Raw genomic sequence first — 12,236 nt, 5'->3', positions numbered from 1 at the left:
GTTTATGTTTAAGTTACTCAACTTTAAAAAATTACAAAATGAACTATTTGAAAGTTTCCATTTAAGTTACTGAACTATTCAAAAGTTTTTATTTAAGTTACTAGGATGATAAGTTTTTTTTTTTTAAGTTCGGTTAGTGGGCTTCAAGTGATGACTTGATGATCGATACGATATAAAGAAACATATCTTACATCGAAGTCGATCTGACAGTCAATGTTAGAGATAATAAAAGAAAGCTATTTGAATTTTGATTCATAAATTCGTGACGTTTAAAGTTGTTTCATGAGAAAAAAACTTAACTTTAGAAGAGAAAGAGAAGAAGAATTTTCAATTGATGCAGGTGTTGTGAATGAAGAAGGCCATACAACATCGAATTTAACAGCCTAGTGACTTAAATGAAAACTTTCAAAAAGTTAAATGACCATTTTGTAACTTTTTAAAGTTGAGTGACCAAAATGTAAACTTACTAGTAGTTTAGTGACCTTGGGTGGAATTTACCCTTCTTTTACAGTAGAATGGATCATTTAAGTGGACTCGAGAGGACTGAGCTTGAGTTCGGGCCTAAAGATTTTTATGAATCGGGTCTTGCCATGACCCGCCTGGCCCGGCCCATGAACTATACCGGACGTCAACCATCTTTTAAAAACGTTGAAAACCGAAGCAGACACTGATAAAATAAAATTAAGAAAAACAAAACTCCCTATAATGGAGATATCGTCGATTCTTAGTACAAACAGGTTTCAGTTTCATCACCATTTTATCATCCATCCATTACCCTCTTCTTTTCCCACAATTCCTTCCATATCCCATCCCGCCCCAAGAGCCTGCTTCACTAATCCAACCTCTGCACCACCGCCAACAACTCCCTTTAAAGAACCCAGCCCCACTCGTCCTCACTCCAAGTCTTACTTAAAAAGACAATACGCTCTTCTTCAGCTCCAACAATCTTCTAATCTGAGCTCTTCGCTTCAAGAACTCGGTGGGATTTTAAAGCCGCAAGATTTGAATGTAGTTTTACGACATTTCGGGAACTTGGGCAAATGGCATCATCTTTCTCAGGTACCCAAATTTTTGTATGCAGTGGGAAGACATGAATTTTGCGTTAAAAGTCTTAAATTGAAATTTTAATTCTTGGTTGGACCAAAATGCAAAATTTCCATTTACCAAAGGCCTGCCTGTTCCTTGGTTTCACCCCTGTTTGTATGCTATTGCTACGTATCCTTAATGTCAAAGTAGATATTTTGTTTGGATGAACTTTGATTCTTTGTTGTTTCGGATAATTTTTTTGCAGCTGTTAAAAGGGTCTTAAATTGAAATTTTAATTCTTGGGAGGGCCTAAAATGCAAATTTTCCATTTACCGAAGGCCTGCCTGTCCCTTGGTTTCACCCCTGTTTGTATGCTATTGCTATGTATCCTTAATGTCAAAGTAGATATTTTGTTTGGATGGACTTTGATTCTTTGTTGTTTTGGATAATTTTTTTGCAGCTGTTTGATTGGATGCAACAGCATGGGAAGACCAATGGTTCATCTTATAGCACTTATATGAAAGTTATGGGGAAAAAACTCAGCCCTGTTAAAGCTTTGGGGATTTACAATGGTATTCCTGATAAACCAACCAAAGTTAATGTGTTTATATGTAATTCTCTTCTTAGTTCTTTGGTTAGGAATGGGAAATTCGATAGTGGTATCAAATTGTTTGATAAGATGAAGCAGGAGGGCCTAACCCCAGATTTGGTTACGTATAACACGGTATGTTTCTTAATGCAACTAAGAATATAAGTTAAAAGTACCATGAGGGCCAGTGCACTAGGAATCAGATTGCATTTTGTCCCCTTCACTAAAAAATAGGCAATTTAGTCCTTGTACTTTAGATCAAAGAGCAAACAACTCCTTTTTGTTAAAATTTCACATTTACCTCATTCTGATATACAAGGACCAATTTTTAGCAGTAGAAATGAATGAAATTTTTAATAAAAAGACCAATTTGCTCTTTGATCTAACATATAAAGACTAATTTGCCCATTTTTTGAATAGAAGAGGTAAAATGCAATCCAACTTCTAGTACAAAGGCATCCTCAGTGCTTTTACCGAGAATATAATGGTTGTTTTTGAATGTGAAACTTTAATTGCTGTTTTTGTTTTTGTCAATACTTAGTTGCTGGCAGGTTGCATAAGAATAAAAAATGGGCATTATAAGGCATTAGAGTTGATTAAGGAGTTGAAATATAATGGTTTGGAAATGGATAATGTGATGTATGGAACACTTTTGGCCGTTTGTGCTTCAAGTGGGCTTAGCGAAGAAGCTCAAAACTACTTCAACCAGATGAAGGATGAAGGCCTTTCACCTAATTTATATCATTACAGCTCTTTACTTAATGCTTACTCTTACGATGGGAATTATCGTAAGTCCGATGAGTTGATGGAGGAATTGAAATCTTCAGGGTTAGCACCAAATAAGGTTTTTTTTTTTTTTTGCGTTTATTTGGTTAGATTTCAAAATTGCATTTGGGAATTAGCTAGTGTTACTTGTGTGTAAATTGATGTTTCGTTTATTTTGTTTTGTAATTCTTGCAGGTTATACTGACTACTTTGTTAAAGGTGTATGTTCGAGGAGGCTTGTTTGAAAAATCGAGAAAATTATTATCTGAATTGGAAGCTTTGGGTTATGCTAAAGATGAGGTACTTCGATAATTTCCTCTCATTATGTGCCTGGTCAAATATGAGATGTGAAAATTGATAAAATTATGCATTTATTCATACGATTAAGCTTCATTGGCTGCTTTTGTGATTGAAAACCTTGCTTAGTTTTGTAACTAAGTGCTCGTAATATACAAACACTTATGTAGATGCCTTACTGTTTATTGATGGATGGTCTTTCGAAAGCTGGGCGCCTTGATGAAGCAAGATCAGTTTTTGCCGAAATGCATGAAAAACGTGTCAAATCCGGTAAGTTTACAATTACTGCATGTTCAAGGAACACTGGCTAATGATTTAAGGCACGCTTACCTTGTTATATTGAAGTTTCATCTCCCCTTGTTTAGTAAAAGTACCATGGAGGCCTTGTACTAGGATTCGGATTGCATTTTGCCCTCTTTACTCAAAAAATAGGCAAATTAATCCCTATATGTTAGACCAAATAGCAAATTGGTCATTCTATTAAAAATTTCATCCATTTCTATTGTTAAAAATTGGTCCATGTATGTTAACATTAGGTACATGTGGCATGTCATGTGTCCTTGTCTAGTTATTCTGTCAGTTATGCCAGTTTTTAACAGTAAAAATGGATGAAATTTTTAATAGAAAGGACCAATTTCCTCTTCGATCTAACGCACAGGGACTGATTTGCTCATTTTTTGAGTATAGGTAGCAAAATGCAATTTAATTCTTAGTATGGGATTCTCTATGGTACTTTTACCCTTGTTTTGGTTCCAATTCCAAGTATATGAAACTTATTTGTCTCCTTCAGATGGATACTCGCATAGCATCATGATCTCAGCTCTGTGTCGAAGCGAGCTTTTTGAAGAGGCAAAGAAGTTGGCTCAAGATTTCGAGGCCAAGTATAACAAGTATGACCTGGTTATGTTAAATACGATGCTTTGTGCTTACTGTAGAGCAGGCGATATGGAGAGTGTAATGCAAACAATGAAGAAAATGGATGAACTTGCAATCAGTCCGGATTATAGCACTTTTCATATCCTAATAAAGTATTTCTGTAAGGAGAAACTATATCTTCTTGCTTATAAGATCATGGAGGACATGCACGGTAAAGGATATCATCCGGCGGAGGTACAGGACTTTCAAATTTTTAGATGTTATTATGAATGGTAGCGTGGGTTTCTGAGTTGTTATCATTGTCCAGCACAGGGATTTAAATAGCGGTCCGTTACCGAAATAGCGGCCGTTATATAGCGGTAACGGCACCGTCCGAAACCGCTACTGTCGAAACCCGCTATACCCGCAATACACAATAAGTAATGTAAAATTCACGACCGCGATACCTGCAATGACCGCAATAGCATCCGTTATGTCCGCAACCGCGATAAACGCAATGCGATTTAAAACGCGACCGCGACCGCAATTTAAATCCCTGGTCCAGCATCGGTTCAGCATAACTAACGTAATCCCATGAGTTTTTCTTCACTTTGCGCATCGTATGAAACACTCTTAGAACTTGATCCATTCTTCCATAGCAATGTTTTGTACTTCCAGTTACGGGACTATATACTTGGTTGCCTGTCATAATACAAATTACTGGAACGAGTCTTTTTGTCTATACAATTGTTATCTCCAACTATACTCTCTTTTTTTTCCCGCAAATATGCCTGAAGGTGGTTTCTTGTCGTTATGTGAATGTTGTTTGCTCAAGCTTATTTGCGTTGCTGCTTTGGCAGTGGATGTGTTACTTAATAACAAGGGTCGTATTAAAAGCTATCCGGAAAACATACCTAAGTTATTGGTTTTTCTTTAATGGGAATTCTACGCTTGGCATGTAGGCAGCATCTTTTATGGAAATAAGTTAAATCATTATAACCATACAATTCTATTCTATTTGCAGGAACTTTGCTCCTCCTTAATATTTCAACTTGGTAAAATGAAGGCTCATTCTGAAGCATTTTCGGTTTACAATATGTTGAGATATAGCAAAAGAACAATGTGTAAAGCCTTTCATGAGAAAATTCTACAAATTCTTATAGCTGGAAAACTGTTCAAAGATGCATATGTAGTTGTCAAGGTATGTGATAGAACTATCAGTCCCTTCTTTACTATCAATTTTTTTCTCTCAAATTATTTCTCTTATCAGGATAATTCAGAACACATCTCTCAGCCTGCTATAAAGAAGTTCGCAAGTGCATTCATGAAGTTCGGTAATATCAACTTGATAAATGATGTCCTGAAGGTTATTCATGGTTCCGGGTCCAAGATTGATCAGGTAGGTATTTATGGACTTTAATTAATCTGATTCACGAATTGAAATTACTTTTCTATGAACTTGCCATGTCTCTGCTATTCTGCATTCTGATGCATGGACTGCATCTGCGTTTGATTATCATGAGATTGGTGTATGTAGGTATACTTAGAGCTGAACAGATCGTATTAATGTTATAATCCATCTGCTGGATTAAATATCTCCAGTCCGTGAAAGCTATACCCTGGAGATCCTTAGCATGGATACATCGGTATTGTAGTGGCATTATTTTTAGTTTTTATTGCCATAGAAAAGATGGTCAGGTTAAAACATAGGTAATAGTTTCTGATTATGTTACTCAGACTCGGGTGTGTGTTGTATACAGGTATGGTTGGTTTTTCTAAGTTTTTTCGTGTATTTGAAGGATTTTTGGAGGTCATATCCTTGTATCGGTGTGTCAAACACCAGTGTCGGACATGGGTACTTCATGAATAATGAAGAGTCCGAGCAACATAGGTTTTTGAACACAATTAGATCCAGTCCTACTTCCATGGAATTGGAGCAATATCTCTTGATTTTGATACAGGTTTGGCTGTGTGTTATAATTCATAATATGATTAAATCATTCGATTTATTCGGTTTTACACAGGGACTGTTTCAGACTGCTGTATCCCGTTATATTGCTCAGCCCGAAAAAAAGGAATTGCTCCTGCAGTTGCTGCAGTGGATGCCAGGACAAGGATATGCTGTTGATTCAACGACAAGAAACCTGATTCTTAAGAACTCTGAGTTACTTGGACGCCAACTCACTGCAGAGATATTATCCAAGCAACATATAATATCGAAAGGGTCACAGTCTAAACGTTAGATCACAGCTGGGTCAGCATTCAATGGAACAGTTTACATTGAATAGAAGAATTCCAATCAAATAATCTGGTTGCAGGTAATGATAATTCTGATTTTCCGAAATCCAATTCCTTTGTGTTAACGTTTATTCTTTCTTGTGTTCCAAGTTTTTTGTTTTTCCAAGACATTTCAATATCAAAATATCAATGCTTTTAGGATCTGTTTGTGTTTGTAGGGAAGACCTTTCGTCCATGTAAAAAGCATGTTTCAACCTCTTTTCTTGAGCTTCACTCAACAAACCATTAGATAGTATCTTGTGAAGTGAAGGTGGACAGGATTCACTTCCCTCAGCTGATTTCCGTAAATTTTCACCAGGAAATCGATGCTTTGTAAAGTAGAAGCTCCGAATGGAGAACAACCCAGAGTTTTTTCGATAGGAGAGACAAGTTTTCAGGTTGGTTTCCGTTCATGCAATCATTTTTAAGAAGTGATATTAATAACTCCGCAACCTTCATAATTTTCACTCGCAAACAAGCTGCTTTATAATATACGTAAGTGCTTCTCTTTATTCCTTCAACAATATTCTTCTTTTACAAGCAAGCGTTCTCTTTTTTTTTTTTTTTGTTTGTTCATGAATACAACTCTTGGACCGATTCAAAGCTGAAGTACTGCACGCTGATCACCTCGAACCACAGCTAAGACCTGCAAAAATTTGCAGGGAACTCTTAAAATCTGGGGAGTTCCAACTGGTATTATTATTGCAAGCAAGAACGTGATTTTGAAAAGAAAACCTTACCTCGCTTATGGAAATACTGCGACCGGAATCATTTTTCAGACAAAGCAAAGCCGCCCGAGCCATACAATGAACCACCTTCAAATCATCTTCTTTATCCGCCAATCTCGGATCCATCAGTTGAGTGACTGAACTGCTTTCTAGAAGCGGCAGCGCCTTCATTTAAGTATGAAGAGCATTAATGCCATCCTAATACATAGTCAGACGTTGGTATAACCTCGTGATAGACAAATGTTAGTATCTAACTTTCATCTAAATCCGGGTAACATAGCTTATATTTGTTCGATATTTCTAGCTGCCTAAAAATTTCTTAGAACATATGTGATGATTCATAATCATTTTCATCGAGAAACTCCTATAAAAGTTTTATGGAGTTTCTTTTATTAGAAGTTAGATTGTATTTTGTTTCCTTTACTGAAAGAATTGACAAATTAGTCCATCTATTTTAGATTGAAGAGGAAGTTGATCTTTTTCGTTAAAAAATTCATTCATTTATATTGTTAAAAACTAGTGTGGTTGATAGAATAATCAAACAGTGATACAAGCGTGTCTTGTGTATCTCATGCTGATGTATAAGGACCAGTTTTTAATAATAGAAATGAATGGAATTTTTAAGAGAATGATCAATTTGTTTTTTGATTTAACGTATTAGGATTAATTTATTTATTTTTTAGTAAATGGGATAAAATGTAATCTGATTTTTAATACAGAGGTGTTCATGATGTTTTTACGAAAACCTCCTTATAATAATAGAAAATAGTCACCATAGGAAGCAATTTCAACAAAAATCTTACCCAGTCTATCAGGGACTGACCCTCATTTTCATGTGGAAAGCAACCTGCAACTTTTCCAGAAATAAGCTCCACAAGAAACAATCCATAGTCATGTATATCCACATAAAGTTGCTTGTCTTCCTCTAGGTTTGGGCATCTTCATCCACCAAAAACAGGTTCAAAATTATCACAAATATTTTGACATGGGTGACATTTATTTAAAGATTATATTATAATGGGATCTTGTGAGATTTTTTTAAATCAACGGGTGAAATAAAAAGGAAGAAAAAGAAACATCAATACATTGTTGATCATGTCATGTAAAATTCGCATTTTAACCAATTTAATTAGTTTTAATACTAAAGAATGAGAAAAACTAATTTCTAGAGAAAAGTAACATATTGGTGGCGGATTGATAGGTTTCAGGTCTCCCGCATAATTTTTTAGTTTCTAATGTGATTTAATCAAACAGGTACAACTCTTATTTTTATCTTTTAACCATTACCATTGATTTAAAAAAGACCCTATAAAATCTCACCTTAAAAGTTACATGCAAAGACGTGTAAAAATTACAGGCAAAAGACGTGTAAAAATTCAACTCATATGGAGAAAATTTTTTCTTACTTTCCAGTTGAATTCCCGTTAAAAGGAACATCACCTTTGTACCACTTGGCTGTCATAAAATTGCTTAGCTTCAATATGGTAATACAAATCCATAAACATCAGTCAGTAATCTGTATGCAAATTTCTAATACAAAAGATATAGTTTTAGATTTACTTACCATAGGTGAGCAACCATGAGAATAAACAATGTTAGATGAACAAACAGATTGATGAACGATCGGTCCGTCGGGGCATTCTTCATGGAGATAGCGCAAGCTACCGCCTATTTCAATAGCAGTATACCACCTTGCTCTCCAAGAAAGGTTAATAGCAGAGACATCACCTGCAGAATATTAAGAATGTTTTGCTCTAAAGCTGTGGAAACTGAAACGGGGGAACAAAGGAAGAAGGTATCTTACATTGCAACTTCATAGCAAAACTATACAAACATGGATAATCGGATATGAGTAATCTGTTCGTGGCGGTACAGCAATATCCAACGATGTTCATGATATTGCGGTGGCGTACACGGGAGAGGATCGTAAGCATCGACCAAAACTGTTCATCGTCTTGAATAGATTTGACTATAACAGGTGTATTCTGCAATACCCCTTCGTAAACTTTAAGATTTTCCTCTTGACAAATGATATCAGAGAAGCCGTTCGTAATCTCTTCGATTTCACTGAACAAAAATTCTCGAGGAAAACCAGGTCTAAATTGTAATGGATACCAAGAGGGACCCCGTGGAGTTTGTTGTATCGATGATTCCCCTTCCTCAATCACGTTCTGATTTCCGGTTTCTTGATCATTAAGGGATCGATCATCGGGCCAAGTTTGAGCATCCGCTTGTTCACTACTTACAGGAGAGTAATCAGGCTTGGGAGCCCTTGATGGCATTAAAGTAGCAACATCTTTTCCTTTCATTACTGCAACATTGCATTCAACATTCCAATATATACACATTTTGTACTTCTTTAAGTGGCTGTCAATAATCAAGATTATAAAAAAAACACTAATCAATATTCAAATTTAATACCCTTTTTCCAGTTTGGGAAATTGTATGCATTAGAATGCAAAAAACAGAAGCAATGAAAAGGATAGTTGGCCATACCTGTCAAGAACAATCCATCTTGTGTTAGCATTTTCTGCTTCTTTGAGTGTTATTTCTTCAGGACATATTCCAGCAGCAAGTTTGACCTCCAACTTAACCTAATCAGTACAAAGTTTCAGATAATATGCCAGTAAAACCCTATTTACGGACAAGTCTCGATTGCAATGATAATATACAATACACTCTTAGGAAAAAAACTCAAGTTTAGGATTGTAAATAAGATACTAATGCTTGCAAACTATTTGAATTCTACTTGAAAAAAACTTTAATTTGATTCGGTAATTATCGAGCCAATCTCGATCTTTAGCAACTCCAACTTTCAATCGAGCCAAATTCAAGCACTATCTCGTAGCCTAATTGAGCTTTTTATTTTAATATATTTTTATATCATAAAATTACATTTTTTATCTTTATTATATAGAAACAAAGATAATCAAGTTTTGAGTGCGAAAATTGATAAACATGTTTAATTATGTCTCAAGCTAAGCTCAAGCATAGAAATTGATGCTCAAGTCAAGCTTGAGTCGAGTATCAAACCTCAAATTTCTAGTCAAGCTTGAGCTTACCACTATTTAGGCTCAACTCAACTCAACTGCACTCCTACGCAAGTTCAATTCTAGAGATCATATTGTTGGAGGCAACCACGAACCCTAAAAAGATTTAATCCCTATATACCATAAAACGGACATAGAAGATAACTAAGTTCGAAATTTTTTTTTCACTTACCTCGTTTCTTTTACATTGTTTAGAGAAAGGTTGAAGGATAGCTTGGAACTGTTCCCTTTTTCTCTCAATTTCTTCACCAAGATCTCTGGGTTTCACTTCTGCATGTCCTGATGAAATTGAAAACTCCAACTTTTCCACTACAAAAACATTAGATGAACAATTTAACTCATGAAATCCATAATATTATGCAGCCTGCACCATGTGAAAAATCCATGAACTCCATAACATATCTAAAATGAGATGCCAAAGCAGTTTGGACCCAATTTTCAGAAATTATTTCTCAGCCTGAAAAATCTAGAGCTTTGATTATCTAAGTCCATTAATCTAATATCCCTAATCTCTTATGTCTTGACCTTGATAACAAGTTGAGTGCTTACCAAGGAATTTAAGCTTTTTACTATCAAGTAAAAAGAACAAACAATTCAAGAATTCATATGTGCCAAATGTATAAATACTTCTCACAAGGAAAAAGAAAATTTCTTTGGCCATAACCCAACATAGCTTGTCTGGTTGTAGTCAAGAAAACGAGCCACCTGACATAACAAGTGCTTGTTAATGCCCAATAACCTTATTCTAAGCAACCAATATTACAGGACAAACAAACTGATCACTAAACAGATCACGGAGGCCAGTGCACTATTATGATTAGACAGATAGTCACTGAACATGCATCGTGTAGCCCTTTAGATAGCTCGGGTGTCATGTATAAATTCCGATTATGAAACTCATCCTCAACGCTTACACTTAGTGGAAAAACATGAAAAAAAATTTTGTGAGCTCTAATTAGGGGTTGAATTAAAATTTTTAAAAATTTTGATTAAAAAGATTAATGAAATTTTATAAAAAAAATTAGAGGTCTAATTGATTTTTTTAAAACTTTTAAAGACTTAATTAAGTTTTCTAAAAGCTTTAAAGAATATGATTAAAAATTTCAAAAAATTTTGAGTGATATAATAAAAGTTTTTCAAAATTTTGAGGCTATGGCCTCCTACTTTGGCTCCAATGATGTTCCAACCTTACCTATATATAGAAGTTATGCTAGGGTTAGAGTTGTCCATAAACCGGGTCATGATCGAAAAGTGTGAGATTTTAGGCAAAAAATAAGGAGTTGGGTCTCGGGTAAGGTTTTTTGACCCAGCCCAACCTGAATTTATAAAAAAATATTATAATGTTTTGTTGTTGTTTTCCCACTGTTTTGCTACTATTTCACTGTTATATTGTTACTATTTTGTTGTTATTGTTTGAATATTGTATAACTAATGTTTTATTGTTAAATTTGCTACTATTTTAGAGTTATTTGCTTGCTAAGTTACACATATATTAATGTTATTTAAGTATAAAGACTTTTTTTAATTTATTTTCAATTTGTTGGAAAATACTTATTTTAATGTTTTTAGTCTATATAATGTATTATATTTTTCTAAATTTTTTATATAAAAATAAAATAAAATATTTTTAATACTGCCGAACTCGGCCCAGATTTTAGCATTTTTATTCGAGTCGGGCTTGAGCAAAAATTTAGACCTATAGACAACTCTAGCTAGGGGTAGGCACGAGCCTTCGCTCCTAAACTAAACTTTTTTTCTTTTTATTCCTTTTAAAAATTATAAAATTTTAAGTTAATCTAACAATAAATTTACATGTTGGCCTCTTAAAATTTAAAATTCATTTCTATTCCTCTAAAAAGATTATAATTAATCCCTCAAAAAGTTGTAAAATTTTATTGAAAATTACATTTTAACTTTCACAAATTTATAATTTAAATTTGACCCTGAATTTCTTACTTCACCCCTTGCCTACACTTTTGGTATCTTTTATCAACCGCCAAACTTTCACAAGTATTTTCAAAAAAGATTGTATGAAACAGTAACGTCATGTCATCTAAATAATTTTTTTCAATTATTGTATGCTACATTAATATTTTCATCCTAAATTTTAATATTTTCATCTTAAAAAAATCAAATCTAAATAAAAATCCTAAAATTTAAGATGAAATTACTGTAAATAAAACTATTTGAAAGAAATAATATTACTATTTCATCCAATTTTTTTTCCATATTTTCAAACCCCAAATTCAACTGCCACCCTATACTAGAGATGAGAGATGTCAGACTATTTTTTTCAAACACATAGAGTACTAAATAAATAAATAAATAAAATAACTCACATATTCCAGAGATGTTAAATCTCATGTTCAAAGGAAAGCATTGAGTAGCGTTCTTCTTCCCCATATCACCCAAAATTCCGACTACGATTACGATGTTTTTCCGGCGAACGACGTGTTTAAGAGCCCAGTCAAGTGGCTCCACCATTCCTTTGCTTCTCTTACCATCTATCACCACGATCACACTCTCTCTTGCCATCGATTCCGCTTCAGACACCATCTTTGTTGTTGTTAGCTTCGTGATTGTCAATCTGAAAGTAATGAATGAAATGCTCTTCAGCTTGACATTGGGGTAAAGATGGTTACTAAATAT

The 12,236-nt window shown here is 34.4% G+C and overlaps 2 protein-coding genes across 6 annotated transcripts; one reads left to right on the top strand and one right to left on the bottom strand.

Annotated features, from left to right (window-relative positions):
• Positions 1-668: 668 nt before the first annotated feature.
• Positions 669-6,832, top strand: LOC107927989 (pentatricopeptide repeat-containing protein At1g10910, chloroplastic). Of its 5 annotated transcripts, none has more exons than XM_016859134.2 (11): positions 669-1,059; positions 1,487-1,750; positions 2,157-2,459; positions 2,576-2,680; positions 2,848-2,947; positions 3,468-3,787; positions 4,557-4,733; positions 4,803-4,931; positions 5,557-5,850; positions 5,989-6,207; positions 6,472-6,832. In XM_016859134.2, the coding sequence occupies exons 1-9, from the start codon at positions 706-708 to the stop codon at positions 5,773-5,775; spliced, it is 1,971 nt and encodes a 656-aa protein (XP_016714623.2). In that variant the 5' UTR covers positions 669-705; the 3' UTR covers positions 5,776-5,850; positions 5,989-6,207; positions 6,472-6,832. The 5 variants fall into 5 exon arrangements, with proteins under 5 accessions (XP_016714623.2, XP_040958509.1, XP_016714622.2 ...); XM_041102575.1 differs by having other exon boundaries at positions 6,414-6,832; XM_016859133.2 differs by having other exon boundaries at positions 5,989-6,304.
• LOC107927892 (proline-rich receptor-like protein kinase PERK14) lies at positions 6,212-10,522 on the bottom strand. Its single transcript, XM_041102588.1, has 6 exons — positions 9,760-10,522; positions 9,034-9,131; positions 8,342-8,904; positions 8,102-8,265; positions 7,944-8,011; positions 6,212-7,476 (listed from the first exon to the last, which is right to left on the bottom strand). Exons 3-6 carry the CDS (start codon positions 8,883-8,885, stop codon positions 7,263-7,265), a joined length of 990 nt encoding a protein of 329 aa, XP_040958522.1. The 5' UTR covers positions 8,886-8,904; positions 9,034-9,131; positions 9,760-10,522; the 3' UTR covers positions 6,212-7,262.
• Positions 10,523-12,236: the final 1,714 nt, after the last annotated feature.

This window comes from Gossypium hirsutum, chromosome A03, assembly GCF_007990345.1.
Source record: "Gossypium hirsutum isolate 1008001.06 chromosome A03, Gossypium_hirsutum_v2.1, whole genome shotgun sequence".
In the NCBI taxonomy this organism is placed as follows: Eukaryota; Viridiplantae; Streptophyta; class Magnoliopsida; order Malvales; family Malvaceae; genus Gossypium; species Gossypium hirsutum.
Note: the sequence above shows the minus strand (reverse complement) of the source record. Positions and strands in the feature narration are given on the sequence as shown.